Source organism: Panicum virgatum, chromosome 1N (genome assembly GCF_016808335.1).
Source record: "Panicum virgatum strain AP13 chromosome 1N, P.virgatum_v5, whole genome shotgun sequence".
Lineage (NCBI taxonomy): Eukaryota > Viridiplantae > Streptophyta > Magnoliopsida > Poales > Poaceae > Panicum > Panicum virgatum.
In genome coordinates this window covers 66090225-66115731 of record NC_053145.1, presented here as the reverse complement: position 1 = coordinate 66115731, position 25507 = coordinate 66090225, and the positions used below count along the sequence as shown (strand labels likewise).

The window sequence follows — 25507 nt, the reverse complement described above, 5'->3', positions numbered from 1 at the left end:
ATCTGCAACAAACTCCGATCCATCTGCTTATTCTATGCTAGTCGCATCGCATCGTTGAACAAGATCATTAGGATTTTTCACCCTTTGGACTGGGTCAGTGTGCATGGGTCACAAACGGTGAGCAGCCGCTCATGCATGGCAGCTAGTACTATTTTACACGCGCGCGCACACACACACCTGACATGACAAGCAGGAAACTCTTTAGATCTCTCTAAAGAGTAATGGATTCCATTCAGAAATGATGAGAAATGTGTTAGATATATGCATTTTTGAGCCAACTGAATCTGCTAGCCTTCCGTCGCATAAGGAAGGAAGCAATCACACTCTTCTCGTGCTCGTGATCCTTCAGTTTTTTTGGGGGCCAATCAAATCCTCGTGCCTTGTATGTTTTAAATTCAGTAAAGTCCATCGTCGATCCTAAATTTGTATCGATGTCTCATCATGGTTACTAAATTTGCAATTCCACCATTTAAGTCCTCAAATTTATTCATTTGGGTTATCTCGGCCCTCAAACTTGTTCAGCTGTATCATTTCGGTCCAAAAAATCACCCGTTTAGATCATCAAACTTGTTCGGTTGTATCATCTGAGTCACTAAACTTGATTTTGAGCCTCATCTAGATCAAAACAATACGATCTAAAAACTCTATAAAAAAATAGTTCATAATTTTTTCATATAAACTCGAATGAGGAGAAACTTTATATCAAAGTTGTAGCCCTCTACGCGATCTACAACTTAGTTGTTGAAAAGTTTCTGAATTAAAACTGTTTAGGGTCCTAAAATATTGTTGTAAGTCTATAAATTTTGAAATTTCAAATTTAAATTAAATTTTGGGATGTTAAACAACTTCGAATAAAAAACTTTTCAACTACAACGTTATAGGCTGTGTTGTGGGCTATAATTTGATATGAAGTTTATCTTCATTCAAGTTCATAATAAAGAATTATGAAGAGTTTTTAGATCGCCTTGCTTTGACCCAGATAAGGCTCGAAACTAGGTTCAAGAATCGAGATGACACAAGTGAACAAGTTTGAAAACCTAAACGAGTGATTTCTAAATTTAAAAACCAAGATGATACAACTGAACAAGTTTGAGGACCTAAACAGTCGATCTACGAGTTTAGGGACCGGATGACACAGCCGAATAAGTTTAGAGATTGGTAATTTACTTTACTCTTTCAAATTAATCACTTGGATAAGAGGGGGGACGATGAATGTGCGTGAAACATGGATCTAATCTATCACACTCTGAAAGCTTCCTTGAGGTTGCCGGCGGTTCCGGTTCCCAATCCCCCCTGCTGCTGCTGCTGCTCCTCCTCGCTCCCGCCGCCGCCCCACGCGCTGATCCGTTCCTTCGCCTGCGCGGCCTGACATGGCCATGGTGATAGTTCAGCAATGCAAGACGGACAGCCAGTCTGCCACTGCTTATTGGCAGCCATGGATAGAACGAATACTGAATAACCTCCATCTACATTACAGCATACCTCTGCTTCCCAGTCCGTGTTCCAGATGAGGGCGAGCAGGATGAGCGTCTGCAGCGCCGTGCCGCAGAGCATCCCCGCCCAGATCCCCTGCGCGCCCAGCCGGAGGAGGTACCCCAGGCAGAACCCCAGCGGGAGCCCCAGCGTGTAGTAGCACCCCAGGTTGATGTACGCCACCAGCGCCTGCCACCCGCCACCGATCGCCACCCCGGAGATCACCGGCTGCACGCTGTTGAGCACCATGGTCACCGCCAGCAGGTAGGCCACCTTCCCCACCGCGGCCTGCATGCCCCGGTCGCCCGTGAAGAGCGCTGCGAAGCTGTTGCGGTAGGCCAGCACCACGGCCATGGCCACCAGCCCCATCGCCAGCGACTGCGCCACCACCGCCGCCACCGCCTGCTTGGCGGCGCGCGGACGCCCGGACCCGAGCTCGTTCGACAGGCGCACGCTGATGGCGGCGTTCAGGCCGATGAACACCATGGCTTCCTACCCATTAAGGTTCATGCTGGAATCGATGATCATATCTCTATCATTAATTACAAGCACCATACGGAAGAAGAAGAAGAACGCATACACACCATATGGAGACGGATCCCACGGCCATCTCCGCGTCGTCGAGGCGTCCGGTGAGCACGACGAGCACCATCATGTACCACACCTCGAGGCAGAGCATGACAGCGGACGCCAGCGAGAGCTTGGCGAAGGCCCAGAGCCCCCGGAGGTGGAGCGCCTCCCATGACAGGCCCTCCCAGCCGTGGCCCCTGCAGCGGCGCGTCACGTACAGCAGCTGCGCGACGGCGATGCCCCAGGACGTGACTTCGTATGCCGCGGCGGCCCCGCGCAGCCCCCAGCCGAGGACGCCGACCAGGAGCGCCAGCATGGCGACGTGCGCGGCGAGCGCGGCGAGGCTGATCCAGGCCAGCGCCGCCACCCTGCCCTGCGCCTGCAGGAACTTCTGCGTGGGGAAGGCGACGGCGAGCGAGAACATCTGCGGGAGGAGGCGCAGCGTGAAGTCCCCCGCGGCGTCGGCGACGGCGGCGTCCTTGCCCAGCGCCCGCAGGAGCGGCCCCGCCACGGCGTAGAGCGGCGCGAGCAGGAGCGCGGAGGCGGCGAGGACGGCGCAGGAGCGCTGCATGTAGAGGCCGAGCGCGGCCACCTGGCCGGCGCCGTAGGCCTGCCCGCAGAGCGTCTCGAGCGCGCTGGCCATGCCGAGGAGGAAGCCGAAGGAGAAGTTGGAGACGACGGAGAGGCCGAGCGCGGCGGCGGAGCGTCGCCGTCGTCGTCGGAGCGCGGCCTCTTCAAGAGCAGCAGCGCCTCCATGATCAATCGATCGAGCAGCTCTCGCCGGCGGCTAGCAGCAGCTTGATAGCTCTTGCTTGCGGGGGCGCCCGGGGTACATACATAGGTGGTGGCAGGGCAGGCTGCAGGCATCGACAAGGCAAGTTGCGCGGCGCACAGTATGATCTGTGGAGCGGGCTTGAGGGCGCGGTTTCCGGTGCTCGTCGCGACGCACGGCCGCCATTCGATCATGTCGGCTGCCAGAGAGAGAGAAGAGATTTTTAGGTCGCGCGAATGTTCAGCTATTTAGTTAGCTAGATTTGATGTGCCAAAAAAATAAAAAAGAGTAATCACTAGCGATGAATAAATAATTAATTTATTTTACATAGTCTAAGAATATATGAAAGAAGCATTTTGATCTAATAATATAAAATAGTATTTTTTTCTCTTTCATTTTCACATCAGGAGACTAAGGCGCTGTTTAGTTCACATCCCGTAAACACAAAAAAACTGTAAACACAAAAAAGTACAAAAGAATCTTACTAATTTGAAGTACTAAATGAAGTCTATTTACAAAACTTTTTGTATGGTTGGGCTGTAAATCGCGAGACGGATCTAATGAGCTACTTAATTCATGATTTGCAACAGTGATGCTACAGTAACCATCCGCTAATTATTGATTAATCATGGATTAATTAGCATCATTAGATTCGTCTCGCGATTTACAACCCATTTGTGCAAAAAGTTTTACAAACAGACTTCATTTAGTACTTCGAATTACCTAGATTACTTTGAAAAAAATTTTGCGTTTACACCCCCATCGGATCTAAGAGGGCCTAAATACCTAGTATATTGCGGACGCCCTTATTCCGTGGAGCTAGCTAGTAGCAGCAGCAGCTCACTAGCTCTAGTGATCGATCGAGTTGTGGTGCTGTTGCATGCTGTCTTTACGCATGCATGGCCTGGCCGGTGATGTGTGCATTGCATCGATCTTGTGCATGTGCATTCCTGTTCAGCGATGGATCGTCGTGGTGTGCGATGACGATGAGCCTCGCTCTGGGTATCTTATCTTATGCTAGCTAGTCTTGTGCTGTGCTGTGTGCAGGGTGTGCGCCGACTGGCCCCATCTGCATGCCTGCCTGCCCGTGTACTTTTCCTTTTAAGTCTACTCTCGTGGCGACCGTCCATTTCTAGCCATTCAATTATTCCGAGAGTTCCATTTTAATCATCCAACTTCAAAACTGATAGGGTTGTTTTTAATTTACCTATGCCGTCAAATGTGAATCATATATTTACTCATTGGTTAGATGGACTGAGGAGACAACATAAATATCAAGCCTTAGTAGGAGCATGTGCAATCTTATGAGCGATCCGGCTAACTCGAAACTATATTACTTTTAACTGTGTGTGGGTTTCTTCGTCTCTGCAGGTGCTGTTTAGAGGAACATATTGGATTCGGTTTTGGGCGCTGCTACAAAAAGAAGAGGAAAGGCCGCTGGTGTCAGAGGGGTGTCGCGCACTTTGAGTGTTCTGCCATGAAAATCTTCGCATTAAATAGATGGTCTTTCATTAATCGGATTGCTTATGTCTAAGCACATTTTAGTCTCTTTTATTTCTGCTACTCTATTTCATTTCGCTCGGACACTTGTTGCGGTGTGGACTGTGTTTTTGAACAGCTATATGTATCAATCGATACAGATGCTGGAATATGTTTAATATATTCTCTGTTCTAAAAAACTTCAAAACTAGGTATTATTAACAATCAAACTATCAAAATTGTCTATACTTGATCATCGAACGGTTTTGCTAGATGGTTTGGATAATATGGATGGTTTAATGATGTGAACGTCACATGGGGCTGGGGCCCACCTGTTAGCCGTCCTCTCTCCTCTCTCTCGTCTCTCCTGTCCTCTCTCTCTTTTCTCACCCTACAGCAGCCGCCTCCCTCCACCACACCTCTTTAGCTCGCCCGGTTACCCGCGTTGGCCCACGGCGAAGCTGCAACTCGCTTGCTAGACGGCACTGGTCCGCGGCTACCATCCCCTCCTCTAGATGCACAACGAAGAGCACCTTCGTGCCCAGCCTCACGATCGCCAGCTCCCGCACCACGGCTACCACCCTGGCCCCGACCCTCGCCGTTGCCTCCAACTCTCTGGACCGCTCGCAACGCTACCACTGTGTGAAGCTCTGTGACGCCGACGATGAGGACGCTCGCTGGTGCTGAAGACCCCGCAAGAGAAGAGTGCCAGCAGCAGAGCTTGAGCTCGCTCGGACGGCGGTGCGGCAGGAGAGAGAGATGATAGAAGAAGGAGAGATCAAGGAGGGCCGACAGGTAGACCCATCGCCACATGACATCCACATCATCTAAACCATCTTGCAAAATCATTCGATAGCCAAATATGAATGGTTTTGATGGTCAATAATAGTCAGGTTTGGAGTTGGATGATAAAAATCAAACTCAAGTGTTAGTCGGATTGCCAGTGCTATACCTAAGATAAGATGTATGATAGTATTATATATGGCATCGATGCCCTGTACACATATTTTGTTGTTAAACATGAGTCGCTAAGGATTTGCACAAACGTTTAAGTTAGGAAAGTACATACAAATGATTTTTTTTCATATTTCGAGTATTGATGCCAAGGCTCCTCTACCTCAACCATCGTGATTTGATTTCACCCACCGTGAAACAGCAAGTCAGAAAAGGTCACGGCCACCACGCACGTCGGCATCGCAAATTCGCAACACAGGCCAACAATCCCAACCAACTTGTGAAGCACAACGGAAAAGGTGGAGGAGGACCCGACGTTGACGGCCTCGTCAAAACCTTCCGTGCAAGGAATCTTACTAATCTAATTTGAAGTACTAAATGAAGTCTATTTACAAAATTTTTTGCATAGATGAGCTGTAAATCACGAGACGAATCTAATGAATCTATTTAATCTATGATTTGCAACAGTGATGCTACAGTAACCATCCACTAATTATTGCTTAATCATGGATTAATTAGCATCATTAGATTCGTCTCGCGATTTACAATCCATCTGTGCAAAAAGTATTGTAAATAGACTTCATTTAGTACTTTAAATTGATAAGATTCCTTCGCAAATTTTTTTGCGTTTACATTTAAAGAGAACTAAACAGGGCCCAAGTGGAGGGGCCCACTGTCAGCGACCTGACTGCATCCACGTGTCCTGTCTCCGTGGCATCTCAGTCCCATTTATCGCGGCCCCACTTTTCGCAAAGGGCAAAAAAAGAAATAAAAAAGGCAAGTTCAAGTGCACACAGGAGAGGAGGGATCTGATTCCATCTACTTGCAAATAGTCCATGACATGTGGGTCTACAAGCGATCAGGCCCACAGATAGCTAGGAGGAGCTAGTTTCAACTTGGTGGCAAAAAGTCTCGCTCTTTTTCCCCAAAAAAAAGGTTACATCAAATATTTCAATACATGTATATAATACTAAATGAAGTTTATTTACAATTTTTTTAAATAAATGGGCTGTAAATCGCGAGACGAATCTAATGAGTCTACTTAATTTATGATTTGCAACAGTGATGCCACAGTAACCATCCACTAATTATAAATTAATTATGAATTAATTAGCACCATTAGATTCGTCTCACGATTTACGACCTAAACTTTATTTAATACTTCAAATTAGCGAGAATCTTTCCAAATTTTTTTTTTGCGTTTCAGACTTAGCCATCTTCCGCACTAGACTGCCAGTCTTATAGAAAACCCCCTCCGAATTCCCGGAATCATCGAGCACGAGTCCTCACTCTCTCTCCAGGGAGGAGGTGAGGTGGGCAGGCAGGCAAGCAAGCAGGGCAGGGAGGCCAAGAGCTCGCGACTCCCGAGGCGATCGAGGGAGCGCCGCACTCCTGCTCCCCTCCCGTAATTCGTCCTCGGTACACGCTAATCTCCGTCTCCCGCTTCGATTCGCTGCTGTTCCGGGCTGATTATCAAGTGCTTTCCTGCTTAATCTCTTGGGGGCTATTCGGGTCAGAGCATCTCTTGCTTTGGTTCGTTTTGTAGTGCGCTGCTGAATAGTGGAGTCTTCTCCTTGTAGCGGCGATTGTCTTCAATATATACGATGATGTCTGACCTCCTTTAGATATTTTGTCTTCACCTTAGATATTTCTAGTCCAATTAGGGAGTGGTTTTGGAGTTGGCCGGTTAGGCCATTAGGGGTTGCCTGAGTGAGTGGAGTGCTCGCCTTGGAAGGTTTCTTGTGTTTAAACAAAAACCCTGTTAGGAAGTTTTGGTTCTTTAGTTGCGATCTATTATGGCCTTAGAATACCTCCAAACAGTTTCTCTATCAAGTCTGGAAGACTGCAAGGGTAAAATTATTATGCAAGTAATGGTGGCAATCGTGTTACAATAAGCAATCTAAGGACTTCCCTGTTTTGTGTAAACCAACAAATCTGGTTTATTTTTTTCTTTTACCTCCACTAGTTCCGATTTGTCCATGTGCGAAATATGTTGAATTTTCACTGGATACAATTCAATTCCATGGGATTGGCGAAAAATTTCTGCTTCACTTCACAGGGCCTAATGGTTATCCCGATGATAATTGTGGTTCCTAGTTTTCAATACTGATAGCTATTAGAAATCAGTTGACTAGACTGCAGTTTAATTTGTGATGTTAATAATCATTGCAATTACAGTAAACCGTCAATAATATATACCTCTTAAATACTGTTGCATGTTAGAGCTCTTTGTGCAGTAGCTTGGCTGTGTGTTAGTACCATCTGTATCATCCTGTATACAAGTGCACCATTTTCTATTTATCGTGTGATTTTCTATCCTTCTTGCACCAACATAGGGTTGCTTCTTTGTAGGGATATGAATGACGGAACTTTTGTTTCTAACAGCAGCTAGAGGATAAGTTTGGAGTAAGATCTTTATTCAGGATACAATGGGTGGTTGCTGCTGCTGCTCATCAAGAACATCTGAATCCGACAGAGCACCGGTTCATGTCTACGTATGTAGGACCTGCTTTGGCTTACATATGCCTTGCTTTTCATGTCAAATATCCAGCTCAATCCTCAGCAAGTATTTTTTGTTGCCCTTGCCATTAACTCCAATGATAATCTGGTTTATACTGTCTCGCACTTGTTTTAATTCGAGTTGACCCAGATTATACTTGTCTGTCACTTGTATAGGCTAATAATAAGTTAATAACATGGTGTTAGAAGTTTAACGGCCACATTGCCCTTTTTTGTGCAACAGGAGGAATTATTTTACTCATAAATCTCCCTTTTGTTGTTTTTAGTCCTCAGTGATTCAGCAGGATAGCTTGTCTGATGGTCACTTTTTTATGCAAAAAGGGGAGAAAAAGAACATGCTTAAATCAGACTCAGCACTAGCTTTATGTTTGCATCTAATCTTTCATTCTGTTAAATTAACTTTACTTTGCATTATTCAGCATCGACAAAATCCTGAGGAGCATGAACCCTTGTCTTCAGCCTTTGATGGAGCATCTCCAACTTCTGCTATAGTCGCAGTTGATACAAATCTTGACACATCCACTCTTGACACTTACAGAGCACCACCTGCACCTTTGCCTTATGATGTTGGCTTGACTGTTGCAGAAAATCCTGGTAAAAATTATCTAGCTGTGAGCATGACTGATAATAATTAACACCTCATGGTACTGATTTCAGATCCATGTGCAGATTTGGAGAAGTCAGACATTAAAACCAAAACTGAAGGGCAGCAATCCCCAAAGGTGGGTGAATTTGAGTCATGCGAAAAAGGTACCCCTGAGGATAAGCCAGATGAGGAGGATGTTTGCCCAATCTGTCTTGAAGGTTTGTTTTACCTGATCATGGGAACATTAACTCTTTATATTGGCATGCCAGATTATGAAATACCTTATTTATTAGATACTATCTTTGCTTGGTCGGTTTTTGACCTGTGGAACTTCATCCACAAGCTTTTGGTATTTTTTACTATGGGCCTCCATTCTTCTTTTCTCAGGCTGAGAGTTGTGGAAATCTTTTCAGTTGAAATATAACTACTATTAGTTCCACCTGAGTATATGCATTCAGTTGGATGAGATGTGAAGTACAGCTACATTTCTGAACTAATTGTAGAGGGATACATTACTTAAATTCTGATGGTGGTGTGAATTTGTCTGTTAGAAGATGTAATATGTTTGCATCCTTTCTTGATGTGTTTGGATTTTCTGCATATATAATGAATTTCAGCAGTTCAATAGTGGTACATGCATATGCATCATGGCACCAATGCAAATGACCTGCTCCCTGTTGAAACATCTTTGCGCTTTTTGTTGACTGTTGTGAATGGTTCTCTCACTAATTTCAAATCGAATGATTGATGCATCAACTAACGATACAAATCTAAATTTACCAAACTAAAAGATCTCACTGATAAGCTTTGTTTGTCTTTCTGCCAGAATATGATGAAGAAAATCCCCGTTCTATGACCAAATGTGAGCACCATTTTCATCTTTGTTGCATACTTGAATGGATGGAGAGAAGCAATACGTGCCCAGTGTGCGACCAGGTTAGCACACCAATTTAATTTTGCTGGAACTCACTTGTACAGTAGTTCATGGATGTTTTCCTGTATATGGTTTTCAGTTGAAACATGCTGCAACAGCAGATTAGATTAGTTATTAAGAATGTTTTGGTACCCCTGTTTATCTGAAGCTTTATATACTGCTGTATCTTGCAGATAACTCTGATAGATGAGATGTATGAATAGCATAGTTGACTGAGGTGGATCTGGTGGCCGTGCCTGTTGAGTTGGATTTACGCTAGGATTCTTTTGGCGAGCAAGTACTCTGCTCTTGAGATGGGTGGAGATGCTGATAGGATGAATGATTCTGGGGAAATAATTTATAGAAGAAAATGACATGAAACGTGTTAAAGGCATCTCTGTTGCGTTTACCTGTTGTGTGGATCCGTGCTGTTTGTGGCAGCAGGAGGGTTGCCGAGGTGCCTGATGGAGATACATCTATCCACCAGTGCTGGTTCTTTAGTGAGTTGGAACTTATTGTACTGAAATTTGCTCCCTGGTTTTCTCTTTGGTTCTTCTGAATTGTGTATTTGTGCGTGTGTGTTGGATCCTTCTTTTATTCTGTTTTAGGTGGCCGTGCAGATCATGACACATTGGAATTGGATAGGCGGTAGAGGATGCTGGTTCTATTTTAAGGTTCCTTTGTACAGTAGTCTAAATCGGTGATAGGGAAAAACTACTGGTTCCAGTACATGGTTCATTTGAGCTACCCAAGCTCCTTATATCCATTTTGATCAGTGTGGGAAATTCACAAAAGTGAATCCTTGTCTTGTCGTCGAATATTTGTTCTTTCCCCCCCTTTTGGCTCAGGTTGAGAGCAATCGACTGCAGACACATGGCAGATAAGGCATAAGCCTGTCCACAGCAGTCACTCTCTAAAATCCTACTCTATAAAAAAAATATTTCTGTCTGATCATTTCTCTCTTCTATATTCAGTTTTGCTGCCCAAACTAGAACCCACATGTCAGGATTATTAAATCACCCCACCCGCTCCCTCTCTCTCCCATCTCCAACCCGCGCAGCGCCGCTCCTCCTCCTTCCTTGCCGGCCGCCGCTCCCGCCCCACCCTCCCTCCCCCGCCGCACTCTGCTCCTCCTCCCTCCATTCGCCGGAGCTCCTGCGCGCTGCTCCTCCTCGCCGGAGCTCCTGCGCGCCGCTCCACCTCCGCCGCGGCGGCCGGTCGGAGATCCGCGCTCGCCTCGGCTCCTCCGACCCCTCCTCCCCCCTCCTCTTTCTCTCTCTCCGCCCTCTGCTTCCTCAAGGCCGCACCCCCTTCTTCCTCCTTCCTCCTCCCTCCCTCCGTCTCTTCCTCACCCCGGGCGAGCGCCGCGCTGCCGCGTGCGGGAGGGCGAGCGCCGCGCCGCCACCTCGGCTCTCCCCGTGCACCGCATGTGCGAGCACCGCGGCGTGCCCGCGTTCGCCTCGGGAGGGCGTGCGAGCACCGCGCGTGCAGGCGTGCGCCACCGCCTCGGTTCTCCGGCCCGAGATCCTCCCCTGCTCCGAGCGGCAGCGGCGGGGCGTCCGCGGCGGCGCGGGACGATCTTGCGCGACGGTGGCCCGGCGCGTGGCGGCCTGTGCGGCGGCGGCAGGGCGCCACTCCTCCTCCCTCGCCGGCCGCCGCTCCCGCGCCTCCCTCCCTCCCCCGCCGCAGTCTACTCCTCCACCGCCGCTCCCTCCGCGCGCGCCGGCCGCCGCGGCGGAAGCTCGTCCGTGCCCAGGGCCGAACCCGCGAGCTCCCGCGGTTGCCGGCTGGGCTCCTGCGGCGTCCATTGCGGGCGGTGGGGGCGGCCCGGCGGCGGAGCTCGAGCTCGCGCGCGCGCCGGCCCTTCCTCGCGCCGGCCGCGCCCTTCCTCCTCATCCCGTGGAGCTCGACCTCCCCCACGCGGAGGGCATGGCCGGGGCGGAGCGAAGCGGAGGGCTCCGTCCGGATCCGGCGCGCCCCTCGTCCCTCCCGCCGGTGCCCCTCCTCCCTCCCTTCCTCCCTCCCTCCGGCGCCCCTCCTCCGTCCGGCGCCGCCTCCCCTCCCCCTCTTCCCTCCGCGGTGAGCAGGGCCGCTCCCTCCTTCTCCTCCCTCCCCTGCGGCGGCGCGCAGGCGAGGAGGGCGGTTTGCGGCGGCCATGGCGGGGCGGAGCGAGCGCAGGCGCGGAGGTTGCCACAGACGGTTGCCGCTGCGCGCGGCCGGCAGTGGGCCCTGCGCCACGGTGGCCGGTAGAGGGCTCCCCGTACCCCCGCTAGGAATGGAGGAACCGGGATGTCCCTGAATCATTGAGGAGCTCTTACAGTGCCCCGCTGTAGCACCCTTTTCCTCTAAAGGTTACTGAAGGAGCTCCCGCTGCGGACAGCCTAATTTCTGTGCCTTTACATTATATCGTTTGTTGCGTTGCTTCCAAAGAAACAAGAGGGTAATCTCTACAATATTACTCGATGGAATTGTCCAAGAAAACGACTCGCGCGCCATGGTTGGTCAGATGCCAAGCTGCTGGTCGAGCTTGCTCTGAGCAGCTGCTCTTATACTGTACATGGTGTGGCGGCCGTAGAGACAGAGAGAGCCCGCGCGCGAGGAAGAAGAAGAGGTCGTCGGTGGACTCCGGCAGCCTCACCCAAATCTCATCGACCCGGCAACCGGGAGGGACGAGTGAGTGAACGACTCTCCCAGCTGCCTCTCGTCATCGGCGTTTGCCAGGTCGCGCTGCCACGCGGGCCCCGCCCCCGCCGCTTGGCTTAGCTGGTCGGCCGTGGACACGGTCGGGCGCGCGCGCGAATAATATAGCAGGCAGCTGGCAGCGGCAGCGCCCGAGCTCGATCAGACCGCGTCTCGTCTGCCGGAGCATGGCCGGGCGCGACCGCCGCGGGGCCCTGTCGCCCTCGTCGTCCGGGCGGCTCACGCCGGAGCAGGGGCGGCGCTGGGCGTGGAGCCCCGCATGGTCGCGCCCGCTCTCCGACCGCGGCACCACCAGCAGGGGCAGCAGCTCGTCGTCGTCCTCATCTTCATCTTTGAGGTCCCTGTTCCGCTCCATCGGGGTCTGGTTCACCTCGCTCTCCTCCTCCTCCACCACCACCACGTCGTCGGCCTCCAGGAGGCGGCGGATCAAGGAGGCCGCGCCGGCGGCGGTTGACGTGATCAAGAAGCCGCCGTGTAAGTCAAGTCCTGCTAATTGCCTCATTGATTATGATTGATCAACAACAACAACTTGCTATTACTAATTAATGGATTAATAATTATCCGATGGACCACCGACCGATGATCGCAGTGCCGGCGCAGACCGGGGGGAAGCCGTCCGCCCGCGGGCTCTACGCCGGCAGCGGCCGGCAGCAGCTGCGCCCGTCGTTCCAGAGCTCCGTCTTCTCCATGGAGGAGATCCTCCGGGCCACCAACAACTTCTCGCCGGCGCTCAAGATCGGCCAGGGCGGCTTCGGGGCCGTCTACAAGGGCGTCCTCCCCGACGGCACCGTCGTCGCCGTCAAGCGCGCCAAGATGGTACGGCGCTCCTTCCATTCCATTCCATCGATACGATCTCTTGCTGTCGCTACCTACTAGAATAATCTAATTCGATTTCGATTTCGAATTCGAATGATGCATGCAGCGGATGCAGAACCCTCACGTGGACGTGGAGTTCCGCAGCGAGGTCAAGATCATGGCGCGCATCGAGCACCAGAGCCTGGTGCGCTTCTACGGCTACCTGGAGTGCGGCGAGGAGCGCATCGTCGTCGTCGAGTACGTCCCCAACGGCACCCTGCGGGAGCACCTCGACAGTAAGCTACTACCTTTGCATTGCCATTGATGATTTGATTTCATCGTCGTCCTGCTTCGATCGATGCATCAGGCATCAGCTACCAAATTAATTAAACGGAGTGCATGCGATGCGCGCAGGGTGCCACGGGCGGTTCCTCGACTTGGGGACGCGCCTCGACATCGCCATCGACGTCGCCCACGCCGTCACCTACCTGCACATGTACTCCGACCACCCCGTCATCCACCGCGACATCAAGTCCTCCAACATCCTCCTCACCCACTCGCTCCGCGCCAAGGTCGCCGACTTCGGCTTCGCCCGCCTCGGCTCCGGCGCCGGCGCCGGCGAGGCCACGCACGTCACCACGCAGGTCAAGGGCACGGCGGGGTACCTGGACCCGGAGTACCTCAAGACCTGCCAGCTCACCGACCGCAGCGACGTCTACTCCTTCGGCGTGCTCCTCGTCGAGCTCGCCTCCGCGCGCCGCCCCATCGAGACCAAGCGCGACATCAAGGAGCGCCTCACCGCGCGCTGGGCCATGGCCAGGTTCATCGGTGGCACCGCCGCCGACGTGCTCGACCCGCACCTCGCGCGCACGCCCGCCGCGGAGCGCGCGCTGGAGATGCTGCTGGAGCTCGCCTTCCGGTGCACGGGGCCCGTCAGGCAGGACAGGCCCGCCATGAGAGACTGCTGCAGGGCGCTCTGGGCCATCAGGAAGACATACAGGGACATGCTCGCCGCCGCCGACGTCACCCCCAGCACTCCGACCGACTCACCGGCGCCGGCGACCTCTGGAGGACCTGATGCCTGCACTGCATCATCCAACGCAACAAACACTATTATTGCTACTACTAACTGATTGGTTTGACTGACAATAACTCTGCTCTGCTGTAAATATAGACCAACCAGCCAAACAATTCTTGTTGCATTTGTTCTTATCAATTACATTTTACTAGCTAGCCTAGTTGTTCCTGGTCAATATATCGTGCACCTAGCTAGCTAATGTCACTTCTCAAGTGCCTTTCATACGGCTTTACATCTCGAGAATTCAGATCAATTGTGTGAATCCTAATAAGGCCTTGCCTTCCTGATTCCTCTACATATATGGTTCAGGCATGTTCATGCACATTACAGTTTACGAAACTCTATCAGACCTACAAGCTCCTAAATGTTGCTTCAAAGTGAGTCCTTCATGCAAAAAGATGCTCTGAATAATCCTGAAATTATTTGTAATCCCCAACGAACTACCAACACAAGGACATATACCACCAGTCATTTTAGGAACATAAGCACTCGGTGCATTAATTCAAGAAGCAAGGATTAGCTGTTGATCTCCTTCCCAAGAACACATGTCATTTATCCAAGTTCCATACTCAGTAGGAGTATATAACTACTACACTCTTTATATTAGGATGCCTGCACAAATTTATCCTTTCAAAAAGAAAATAGTTACCACATTTATTTACTGTTGCTTTACTACACTATCGAACTACATAAATCCTAGTATGGAATGGGCAAAATTCTACTAATCCACACATGCCATCTAATTTAATTGACAAAAAATTTTGAAATCAGATGGACCTTCGATTCAAAATGGAACAGCATCATATATATCCAGCATGCAGTCCAGATTGCCAGAATCAAAATGTACTCAAATTAAGTATGCTTAATTCAGCTAGGTGAATCGAATGTTAAACAGATAATAGCATAAAAAGCTGCAAAGTTTTGGTAATTTGGGTGGAGCAGAAAGGGCATCTCGTCTCAATCACCCTGTGCTGCCGCCAGCTTTAAGAAATTTACAGCTTTTGAGTTTCTTCACAGCCCACAGCCCACAATAGCTCTTCCACAGCCCATAGCTCACAATAATTTTTTCAAAAGCCACAGCTCAACCAAACATATCCAACATGTGATCAAACAAGAAAAGCTAATTGTAAGCAGCCATGGGCACATGCAGGAACCATAACTTTCATGTACAATCGCGCTCACCTGCACCGGTGCTCAGCCCTTCAGGTTACAGAAGAGCAGAAAGGGCATGTGCCCTGCAGTTTAATTTGTTACAGAGCATGCAGGGAGAAACTCAAAAATCCTGAATTTCAGAGAGGTTACATATATATAGCACAGAGAAACGAAAACAAAAAAAAATGCAAAAGAATACACGCACAGGTCATACTAAAAAGGCGTGAAACATTTGCAGGTCGAACGAGTCATGCCACATGTATAGATAGATAGGATGGTTCCAAGCGGAAGCTTACAAACAAGAGGGAGAAGAAGTCCAGCTGCAGGCCCAGTAAGCCGAACAGCTTGATTTGATCACCAAAAAGAACACTTTTCAGGCCGGCAGAGTGACGAGAAGATGCATTAACTACACTAACACGCACATCAGTGTACACTAGGCTTGTGATTACTATATATATATATACTCACGGCAGCTATCCCATTGTGTTTCTTTGTCGTGTTTGACCACATCATTATCATGCACACCATCTATGATCTATCCCATTATGGCCCTGTTTAGATCCGATCCCGTAAACCCCGTAAATGCAAAAAAAAAACATCACATCGAATGTTTCGACACATGCATGGAGTACTAAATGAAGTCTATTTACAAAACTTTTTGCATGGATGGGCTGTAAATCGCGAGACGAATCTAATGAGCCTACTTAAGCCATGATTTGCAACAGTGATGTTACAGTACCATCCGCTAATTATTGATTAATCATGGATTAATTAGCATCATTAGATTCGTCTCGCAATTTACAACCTATCTGTGCAAAAAGTTTTGTAAATAGACTTCATTTAGTACTTCAAATTAGTAAGATTACTTTGAAAAAAAATTTGCAACCAAACTAAACACGGCATATATTGCATCTGATGACTGGCTAGCTAGCTTAGGACGGAGACTTAGGACCAAGCCATGTCCCCACGAGAGAGGAAGCGAGAGAGCTTCGGATCAAGAAGCCTAAACCCTAAGTTGTCCCAGAATCCAGACTCTCACATGGATTTGAGTCAGGAAACCAAGGACAACAAGGCGTCCCCGAGCGGTGAGGCTCCCGACGACGACAAGGAGCTGCAGAAGCAGCGCGCCGGCAGCAGCGGCGGCGGCGATGACAACGACGACGACGAGGGAACAAGGCAGCCGTACAAGTGCACCTTCTGCAGGAGGGGGTTCCCGACGGCGCAGGCGCTCGGCGGCCACATGAACGTCCACCGCAGGCACAGGGGGAGACCCACCACCGGCGCCGCAGCGGTGCAAGGAATTACCAGCAGCAGCAGAAGCGGTTGCTACGAGCAGCAGCAGCAGCCGTACCACTCCACGACGGCGGCGACGACGGTTGTGGCGTTCGGCGGCCAAACGCATCCGGCGAGCGTCGTCGCGTCGTCCATGGCCGCCGGCGGGGCGGCCTTGTTGCACGCGGAGCGGCATCAGCAGCAGCCGCACGAGCTGCGTCTGTTCGGCCGTGACTGCGCGGCCGGCGGTCGCGCCAAGGAAGGTGGCGCCGCCGGAGACGCCCGACGAGATCGCTGCTACGCGAAAGATGGGGACGGTGGTGGTGACCATGGCGGAGCGGAGGAGTTGGACTTGGAGCTCAGGCTTGGCGGTGCAGGATCATGAACGAATCTTCTTCAGCTCCATCATGTGCTTGCTGCTTTCAGAATTCAGAGTATGTATGTGCATATGCATGCGCAGCTGCTTACTGTCATTTCTCTCTCGCTAACCAAAGCTAAATGTCTCTGCATGGGTTAGTTAAGCGCTTTTAGATCGATCAGCTAGCGAGAAAATTATAATACAAATTCATAGATTTATTTTCTGGATAGATCTTGTGAATGAAATGAATCCTTTATTACAAATAATAGCAATGCGATTGATAAGCATTTTATCAAGCAATTTTGCTTTATTTGTAGGCTCTCGAGTCTCTACTTATGAGGATTAATTATTAGTGTTTCTGAACAAAGCCTTTTTGCTTATTGTTTTGGCTGCTGCTTAGCTTATTTGGGTCGGAATTGCTTGTGTTTCAGAGCAAAGTGATCTGCATATCTGAAAATTTCTCCTAGTTCCTGTTAAATAGACATGCATGACGAGCTGGAATGGTTGCTTAATCTCGACATGGCCGCATTTCATTATTAACATTATTTGAATTTAACAAGTAATATTTTCCTGATTTCGTTCCTTTCAGACAACCTGATCAAAAGGGAAGCTCGCTCGTCTATGGATTGCTATTTTACTTTTTAAGTGCTCATCAATAACGATGCATTCATAATTCATAACTCATAAGCATATACCTATCTAGTTACCAGAAACTGAAAACACACATGCATGAACTGATAACCATGCATTACTGTTTATGAAATCTACTGGCGGCAGGCAGTAGGATATTGTTAATTTAGGAAAACTCGGACATTCAAACCGATTTTGACCTGTATATGGTGGTAACAGAAAAAAAATGTACAGGCTAGGTAAATTCAGAGCATAGAAACTCTTCCATATAGAAATGTTTTTTTTCATGATATACACAAAGTATTCTTTGTTGTAATAGCAAGGAAAACAATATTCCCACTGTGTCCTATTATTTATGATTTATCAGATCAGAAATTGTACTTCTGACCATCGCATAGTGCCAATAGCAGATCAATAATACAAGTTAATTTGGAAGCTCTATTTTTTCCTCCATAGTTAGATATAATTGATCTTTTGGGCCAACTGATATAAGCTGCTGATAGACTAAATGTATAATGTATCCAACTGTATCTTCCTTTCTACAAAGCATTATAGTTTTTTCATGAATCCAAACGGATAATAGATTAGAAAAAAAGCAGTTGGTTTCAACAGATATGTCCCTGGTGAACATTGTTAGCTAGATCAACCCAGTCAATTCAAATTCATTAAGAGCCGGCATTCGCAGAGACTATGACACATGAGCTGAGTAGTTCGGTCAAGATACATGCTATCCTGACATATGTCTGATTCTAATGGATCTGGGAAACCTTTTTGGGCATACAAGTGGATGAATAAAGTAGCCGAGTTAGTTTCAATCATTCAAGATGGTGTACCAATTCTCTCGAAAGGTTGTTGAACCTACTTGATTTGTTCCTTATTGTTGAAAAGTTGCTGTTTGTTTGTGACATCAATGGTGAATCATATGTTTGTAGCTCAATCATGTACCCTATAAACAATGCTATTATGACTTGTGCATTACCCTAGATCTATCATAGTAAAATTGTTCTTTTTCAAACAGATTTTCTTATTCTGCCCAAGGACTGAATGTACACCCATGCATATATATGCCCTGCCGCCTGCTAATTAAACTACTGCTGTGCTGTGAAGCCTGTGACGTCCTACCAAAGCTGATTAGTCTGATGATTGAAACAACAGTCAACAAGCGACTTCCAGTTGCAGCCCAAGGAACAGCCTGACGCCGCCGGCGGCGTCCTCGTCAGATGCCAGCCGCCGTCACGCCGACCGATCAAGCGATTTGCGGCGCAGCTCGCTCGGTCCACGCCTCCATGGGCGTGTCCTGCTCTCCTCGTCAGGCGCTTGGCTGCGACAACGATGAAGCCGGCGGCGGCGCCCTCGTCAGATGCGTGCCGCCGTCACACTAAACAGAGCATGATGCATGCGGAGCGCTATCCTCCGTCGCCGCAGCTGCCAGTAACAACCTCTACGCTGGCGAACACCACCAAATTGTCCCTGACGTCGTCGTCTGTTCACAGCGACCAGCAGCCGCCGCTCCGGCCTTTTCGTCCGGCCGGAGCTCTAGCTGCACTTGTTCTCGACAAAAAGACACGGGCTGTCTGATTGATTCATCTATCATTGTCTCATTCGTGTATCAGCAGCATTCAGCAACTACAACAAATATATATTTATCCCCCAAAACACCACAATTTACAACTCTAATTGTAAACACTAAACAGAGGATCATACAGGCGATCGAGGGTTTCAGTTACGCTTCATCAACTACAACTAGCTAATTAATACTGGTGCTGATTACTGGATCAAAAGGTCGCGGAAAGAAGCTACTAGGAGTGCGTCGGTGTCGAGCAGTAGACAGCATTGCCCCAAGCGCAGGTGCTGCTGCTGCTGCTGCGACGACGGCTCCGTGCTGACAGTGACAGGCTTCCAGAGCTTGCTGAGGAACGCGTCGCTGTCGCGGAGCTCCCTCCGGCGGCGCCTCATGACGCGGGAGGTGCGGCCGCCGACGGCCCGGCTCATGTCCCTCCAGCGGCCGCCGTGGCGGACGTAGAGGCGCGCGAGGTCGTCGTCGTCGCGGGCGGTGAAGGGCCGGTGGTACACGTGGCGGGCGAGGTGGTGGCGCCACCTGCCGCGGCACTCCCTCGACGACCGCCCCGAGCCCATTCGCGCCGCCACGCGGCGCCAGTGGCGGAAGCCGTGCTCCCTGGCGAGGCGCTCCAGGCGCGCGTCCACGCCGGCGGCAGCCGGATGCGGAGGACAGGCGGCGTCGCCAATGCCGCCGGGGCGGCGGTGCCGGACCACATGGCAAGTCGACGCACGCACACTTGCTTGCTTGTCGTCCTTGAACCGTGCCCGTCGTCCCCACAAGGCAACAACTTGTCCTGCGCGCGGCTGCGGGTAGGGCATGCAGGATCGGAGGGAGGCCGCGCCGGCAATATATAGAGTAGAGCCCTCCTCACGGCTGCGCATCCATCCATGGACTGACTCGGAGTCGGATTACGCTTACGCCCTGTGATCTCATCGGATTATAATGCAGCCGCGATCTACTCGGAGTCGGAATGTTCAGATTTGGTGGAATTTTTTGTGGCGGTTCGGATTTCTGCTTCTTTTTTGTTGTTGTGCAGACATTTGGGGATAACAGTGCTGCTCATGCGCTCGCACGAGAACAGCCACCCTGACGATGCTCGCACGAGTTGAATCGTGAAGAGACCACTAGCGTTATCATCCGTTACCATCCCTAAGGACAGCACAGCGTGATGGCGGGTACCCAGATGATGGTCGCGCCACGTCACTTGCTGTTGTGTACTCACCCTGGCTCTTCCTCTCAACCTACCAACAACCTCTACCTCCATGTGAAGCATGCGTAGCCAGCGGCCGCTAGCCCAGTTGGTTGCGCACGGCACCCTGCCGGTCCAGTGCGTTGAAAAAAATCCCCCCGCCCGCTCTAAAGCACTGCTCTAAGGCCGGTTCAGTCTCACACGGGCTGCGGTGCCGCTGTGTATGGATGGAGTTGGGGTTCATGAATTTTTTTGACTTGCGTGAAAGATTGTCTTCTACCTTAGTCACAAAACCTTCGGGGGAGGTCTTACCCCGGCGGGTCGAGTTTTTTTTTTGAAACATGCGTATACCTGAAAAAGCTCGGGAAGGCAGGGAAAGATCTGGGCCACGTGACGCGAGCTCCATCATGCATATCGATCGGATAACGCGGGCCCCGTGCATCTTTCCTTCCAACTTCCTTCATCGTTCGTGGGTGACCTCGATTCTCCTCCCCACGTACATATCGCTAACATCAGCTTCACCACATGGCCAATTCTAAGCTCCACATATTTTTATGTCTGCTCTGATAGTCTGATCCGATGGACGCTACCCAAGTCAACCATGTACGTGCACGAGCAAGGAACCAACCATCGCCTGTGGGCAGTGGCTGAGATCAATAACCTGTAACCTGCTCATCATAGGGATACTAATAAATACATCACTCTTGCAGAGTTCCTGCTCCCCACCAATGCATTTTCAATGATTCTAGATTCATTTCCTAATAAATACAACTCTCTCCATCACGTCCTGACAACCAGGCTAGCTAAGTTACAAAACTTCACTCTCATTATTGCCTGGAGCGGTCATCATTACATATCACCTAAGTTTCTATCAAGAACTGTATCAGAAACTATTTCTTCAGGTCCCAGTACTTCCCATCTCAAAGAACTGTATCACCATGGCACATTGCCCTTGCCATACATTCTCCAGCAAGTGCGCAATACACCAGAACCCCTCAATAGCCAACGCCTTCTCGGTTTCAGTCTGAGCAAACATCTGTCCAATTCTTCCTTGATGGTGGTGCTGTCAGGGTCACGGCAATGCTACATTTCACAGCTCCAGAGTTCAGAGCTCTTGGCCAGCAGCAAAGAAACCTGCAAACATCATGTGTTCTGAAGGATTCTTGTCAGCTCATCTTTTACTTCCTGCAGAACAAGAGGCCTCTTCAGGACGCCGTTGATCCCTGACTGAGCGCACTTCTCCCACACGTTTTGCTCTGATGTCATCGCCATGACCAAGGGCCAGTGCGCGCTCCTGTACTGCCTGATCCTCGAGGCAACATCCAAGGGATTCACTCTTGCCATCTCGAGGTTCACCACGACGAGCTGGAACGAGGTAGAGGTGGGCCCAACAGAGTTCATGAACCCTGAACCCGAGGGAAGTGAGGACACAGTGCAGCCTAGCTTCTCCAGGAGCTTTCGTGCCACGACTAGGTTGATTTCATCATCATCGATCAGCAGAACCTTCAGACCCGCGATTTGGTTTGATGGCGATGGGTACTGCAGATCAAATGATCCTCCAAGGCTGGAGCCCGACAGCGATGGTTGCAGCTGGAATCTCAGGACTAGGGTCATGCTCTCCGGGAGTCCTTGGCCATCAAGAATGGCCCAGATGTTTCCTTGCATCATCTGCCATATATAGGAATAAAAGGGCAGGCAGCAATATTAGTCACTGAAACACAATTTCTGTATGCACTTCTGGTCTCCTACAATCTACTCACAAGACATTATCTGAATTTATGTTTAGACACCATAAGCAAACATGCTTTAAAGAAATATTATTTTAACAGAAGCAAATGATGTTTACTTGTTCAAAGGTACTAATCAGATTCAAGTAAAATGAGAATGGCATCAATCATGACGAATCAGACAAGTTTCGAAGTACCTGCACAAGCTTCCTGCACATGCTGAAGCTGAGCCTGAGATCAAACCCCTCAGTGCTTGGCTTCCGCAAGAACTGTGCAAGCGACTTTGATGAGTCAGCACTCTGCTGCTGCTTCACCCCAATCACAAACTTAACTGACGAATGCCCACCAGAGTAGCTTGGCCTCCATGGATCCCACCTCTGATCCTCCATCGTCTCATCATCAGCACGCACCCGGAACGTGACAGTCCCCGCATCGATCCGACCAATCAGATTGCCAACCATGTGCAGCAAGACATGGAAAATCCGCCGCTCGTCGCCAATGACAAGGTCTGGCAGCGCATTCTCAATGTGCACCGCGAAACCAAACCCCCTAAAGTCACAGAGACACCTCGCCACACAAGCGGCATCCCTGATCATGGAGTGCAGATGGAATGGCCGTGTCTCCAATGGGAAGCGCTCCTGGTTGACAGCGGACATCTCCATGACATCCTTGATGAGCGTCGAGACAACGGTAGCTGTCCGCGCCATAGTGTCAACGACGAGCTTCTGCTCGGGTGTTAGGCCCTCCTCCTGCACTACGGACACCAGTCCTAGGATGGAGTGGATGGGCCTCCTCATTCCCTGGCTCATGACACGCTGGAACGCGTCCCTGGCCTCGTTCGCCATGAGGGCGTCCCGCCTTGCCTGCAGCAGCTCACGGTTCTGCTCGGCCAGCCTGTCGCGCATTGCTTGGGACTCCTCAAGCAGTGAGGCATGAGAGAGCGCGACGGCCACCTGATCAGCGACCACCTCGACGATCTCCAGCTCATGCGGTGCCCAGTTCCGGTCACTGGGCGGCACCAAAACTAGCACAGCATAGCTCGTCTGGATCACCTCCGGCGTTCCACCCTTGAAGTCCGCGACCTTGAGCATTGGCATCCGAATCGCAGCCACCGTGCCGGTCCCCTCCTTGCCACCGCCGCTGGCCGACCCAAGGACCGACTCCGGCGGCAGCAGCTTGACGCCATCACTGCTCTTGACCTCCAGGATGTCCTTGTCGTCGGCGCTGACGACGCCTTCTCCGTCGCTGCCTTGGCGGAGCTCGTGGGTGAGGCACATTCCAGTCTTGTCCTCGGAGGGCATCCAGACGGCGCAGTTGTTGAGTGCGAGCACCCTGGAGAGCTCAATGAGCGTGGTGTAGAGCACAGTGTGGCGGTCGAGGGAGCGGCGAATCTCCTGGGTTAGCATGCGGACATGCCAGCTCGCCTCCTCCTGCCGCTTCATCAGCACCACCTCGCGGTCGAGCTCGCGGGCCTTGATCCAGAGCAGGCTTTCACGGACCTTGACGCGCAGCAGCTGTGGGATGAGAGTGAGCAGCGTGATGGCAGTGAGGAAGGACACGAGTGCCGTGAGGAACTTGGCGGCGGTGAGGAGCAGCACGACCATGAACGGGTGGGGCTCGTAGGTGAACGCCGCCAGCAGGTGGGTGAGGCCGCACAGCACGATGAAGGCACCGAACTGGACCAGCACCCAGCGGAACGGGAGCAGGTGGCGGAGGCCGGCGACGAAGTAGAGGAGCTCGAGGGGGATGGAGAAGTAGGCCGCAGCGATGAGCAGGTCGCTGACCTTCTGCCACTTGAAGATGTTGTCTAGGCTCCAGAAGCCGCCGCCGCCGCCCTCTCCGTCGCAGGCGCAATGAGTGTACCCCATTTCGCCACCAGCGGCGGCGGGCGCGGCGGCGAGCACCAGGAGCAGGAGCCGGCGCATGGCGATGGGGGAGGAATGGCTTCTGGATGGACATCTGAATCTTGGCCAGAGCATCGTCCGGTCCAGTTCAGCCGCGCTGCAAGAACACAAATGGGTGACCAAATTGGCAAGTTGCCGAGGAGAACTGGAGAAAAGGTTGCAACTTTTGGTAAGAATTGAGACGGATTGTACCCAGGGGCGGACCATGTACACCCGAAAATTCTTGCAAACGAAATCGAAGTTAGTAGACTGGATTCAGATCCGAGTACAAATAGTTTCGTTAGGGTTTGGGGTGCTCCGTCTCGCACAGCAGAAGGAAAGAGAAGTGGTGGGCAGACCTGGAGGATGCGCTCGTCGCCGGCAAAGGGCTGGGCGAAGACGTGATGAAGCCCAGTCGTCGCCGCCAGGGAAGGAAGAGCAAGGGAGGAGAGAGTCGGAAAGAAGGGGAAGGGGGAAGGAAACAGAGATGAGGCAGAGGCCCTCAGCCCCGAGGCCCTGACCGGCTGACCCCTGACCGGGAGCGAGCCTCCCACTAAAGAGCTTTAGGATCCCGAACCGAGGTCGATCTGAGCCCGTGATGCTCTAGGAGGAGATGCACGTATAACACCAGCTTTAGTAGAAGTTTTGTGAACAATAAATATAATGTCACATTAGCAAATTTACTGAGAAAAGAGAATGGAAGATTTCATAGGATGTGAGAGGAGATTCATCCCCACAATACTCGTCCAGTTCGGTTACTAAGTTCGGATAAAGCTATGCACTGATTGGCCTAAAATATGCACTTAATTTGATAAATAAATGGAAAGAGAATCATATATGGATATGTGGTTTTAATCGTTCTATTTTCTTTTGAGAATCATATTTACAAAATTGAATTATTCTCTTTTAATAGTTCTATTTGAGTTGACATTATAAGATTAGTATGGATGGTTGTTCGATTTCTATACAGAATAACTTCTGTTGAAAAAAGATTAGCGTACGTATATGATAACATCGAAAATTGAGGAATCATAATTAATGAGATGATAAGCAACGTTTTTCTTCTTGATCATTGTAACAAATCAAATAGAACTATCAGAAGAGAGAGGGATTGTTATTTTTGTACGAGGGTGCCCGCACATACCACGCAAGTTGAAATACTCAAGCTTTGTCAAATTCCTCAATCTTAAATCATTGGAGCTCGCGAATTCCAGATTAGGTCCAAACTTAGCTTGAATTGAATTTTTAGTAAGTCAAATATAAATAGCTCGCGAGTCCCGAGCTTTTCTGGTAACTATGAATGCTCAGTAGATCAGCAAGTGTAAGGCCCCGTTTGGCACGGCTCTTGGGAGGGCTTCACGAGCGGCTTCATGTGAAGCCCTCCCAAACGTTTGTTTCAGGACCGGCTTCACACGTGAAGCCGGTTCTGAAGCCGTCGGCGGCTTACACATCAATCTAACAAGTGAAGCTGTTTTGCCAAACATTTTCTAAAACGGCTCCAACTCCACCAGAGAAGCCGCTCCATCTGAGAAGCCAGAGCCGGAGCTGTTTTTGGAAGAGCCGAAGCCCTGCCAAACGGGGACCCTAACCGTTGCTAAAATCAAGATTGCGATGCCAGCGTCATGAAGGATAGCGGGGAGATTTTTTGAGGAAGGGGTGGATGGCATATATAAAAGTGTTAAGAAGTGTTAAAGATCAAAACTTTATTTGAAAGGATTTTAGCATGACATTGTCATGTGAAATTTAATTATGTCGTGATGATACTTAGACCAAATAAGGTTAATAAATGAGCAACACACGAGCATATTTGATACTGTTATAATAAATTATTACAGCTAATTTTTTTATCTACTTAAGGGTTTGAAAAACATGTCCTGCAACACTTTAAATTATAT

General features: G+C 50.1%; 5 protein-coding genes and 1 pseudogene across 8 annotated transcripts; 3 read left to right on the top strand and 3 right to left on the bottom strand.

Annotated features, from left to right (window-relative positions):
- Positions 1-1105: 1105 nt before the first annotated feature.
- Positions 1106-2819, bottom strand: LOC120654265 (annotated as a pseudogene).
- A 3687-nt stretch (positions 2820-6506) lies between these two features.
- LOC120657655 (probable E3 ubiquitin-protein ligase RHB1A) lies at positions 6507-10052 on the top strand. The gene is made up of 6 exons (XM_039936047.1): positions 6507-6667; positions 7601-7743; positions 8188-8362; positions 8438-8572; positions 9181-9290; positions 9462-10052. The coding sequence occupies exons 2-6, from the start codon at positions 7678-7680 to the stop codon at positions 9489-9491; spliced, it is 516 nt and encodes a 171-aa protein (XP_039791981.1). The 5' UTR covers positions 6507-6667; positions 7601-7677; the 3' UTR covers positions 9492-10052.
- Positions 10053-11423: 1371 nt separating this feature from the next.
- Positions 11424-14104, top strand: LOC120657654 (calmodulin-binding receptor-like cytoplasmic kinase 2). Its single transcript, XM_039936046.1, has 4 exons — positions 11424-12441; positions 12557-12783; positions 12890-13058; positions 13177-14104. Exons 1-4 carry the CDS (start codon positions 12135-12137, stop codon positions 13893-13895), a joined length of 1422 nt encoding a protein of 473 aa, XP_039791980.1. The 5' UTR covers positions 11424-12134; the 3' UTR covers positions 13896-14104.
- A 1927-nt stretch (positions 14105-16031) lies between these two features.
- Positions 16032-17281, top strand: LOC120653782 (zinc finger protein 8-like). The gene is made up of 2 exons (XM_039931452.1): positions 16032-16339; positions 17212-17281. The coding sequence occupies exons 1-2, from the start codon at positions 16032-16034 to the stop codon at positions 17279-17281; spliced, it is 378 nt and encodes a 125-aa protein (XP_039787386.1).
- A 1738-nt stretch (positions 17282-19019) lies between these two features.
- LOC120653780 (transcription factor CSA-like) lies at positions 19020-19631 on the bottom strand. Its single transcript, XM_039931451.1, has one exon. It carries the CDS (start codon positions 19629-19631, stop codon positions 19020-19022), a length of 612 nt encoding a protein of 203 aa, XP_039787385.1.
- A 1028-nt stretch (positions 19632-20659) lies between these two features.
- On the bottom strand, positions 20660-24179 carry LOC120657652 (ethylene receptor 3-like). 4 transcript variants are annotated; one of them, XM_039936045.1, is made up of 4 exons: positions 23972-24179; positions 23826-23882; positions 21927-23730; positions 20660-21670 (listed from the first exon to the last, which is right to left on the bottom strand). In XM_039936045.1, the coding sequence occupies exons 3-4, from the start codon at positions 23706-23708 to the stop codon at positions 21146-21148; spliced, it is 2307 nt and encodes a 768-aa protein (XP_039791979.1). In that variant the 5' UTR covers positions 23709-23730; positions 23826-23882; positions 23972-24179; the 3' UTR covers positions 20660-21145. The 4 variants fall into 4 exon arrangements, with proteins under 4 accessions (XP_039791979.1, XP_039791978.1, XP_039791977.1 ...); XM_039936044.1 differs by having other exon boundaries at positions 23826-24179; XM_039936043.1 differs by lacking the exon at positions 23826-23882 and having other exon boundaries at positions 23972-24178.
- Positions 24180-25507: the final 1328 nt, after the last annotated feature.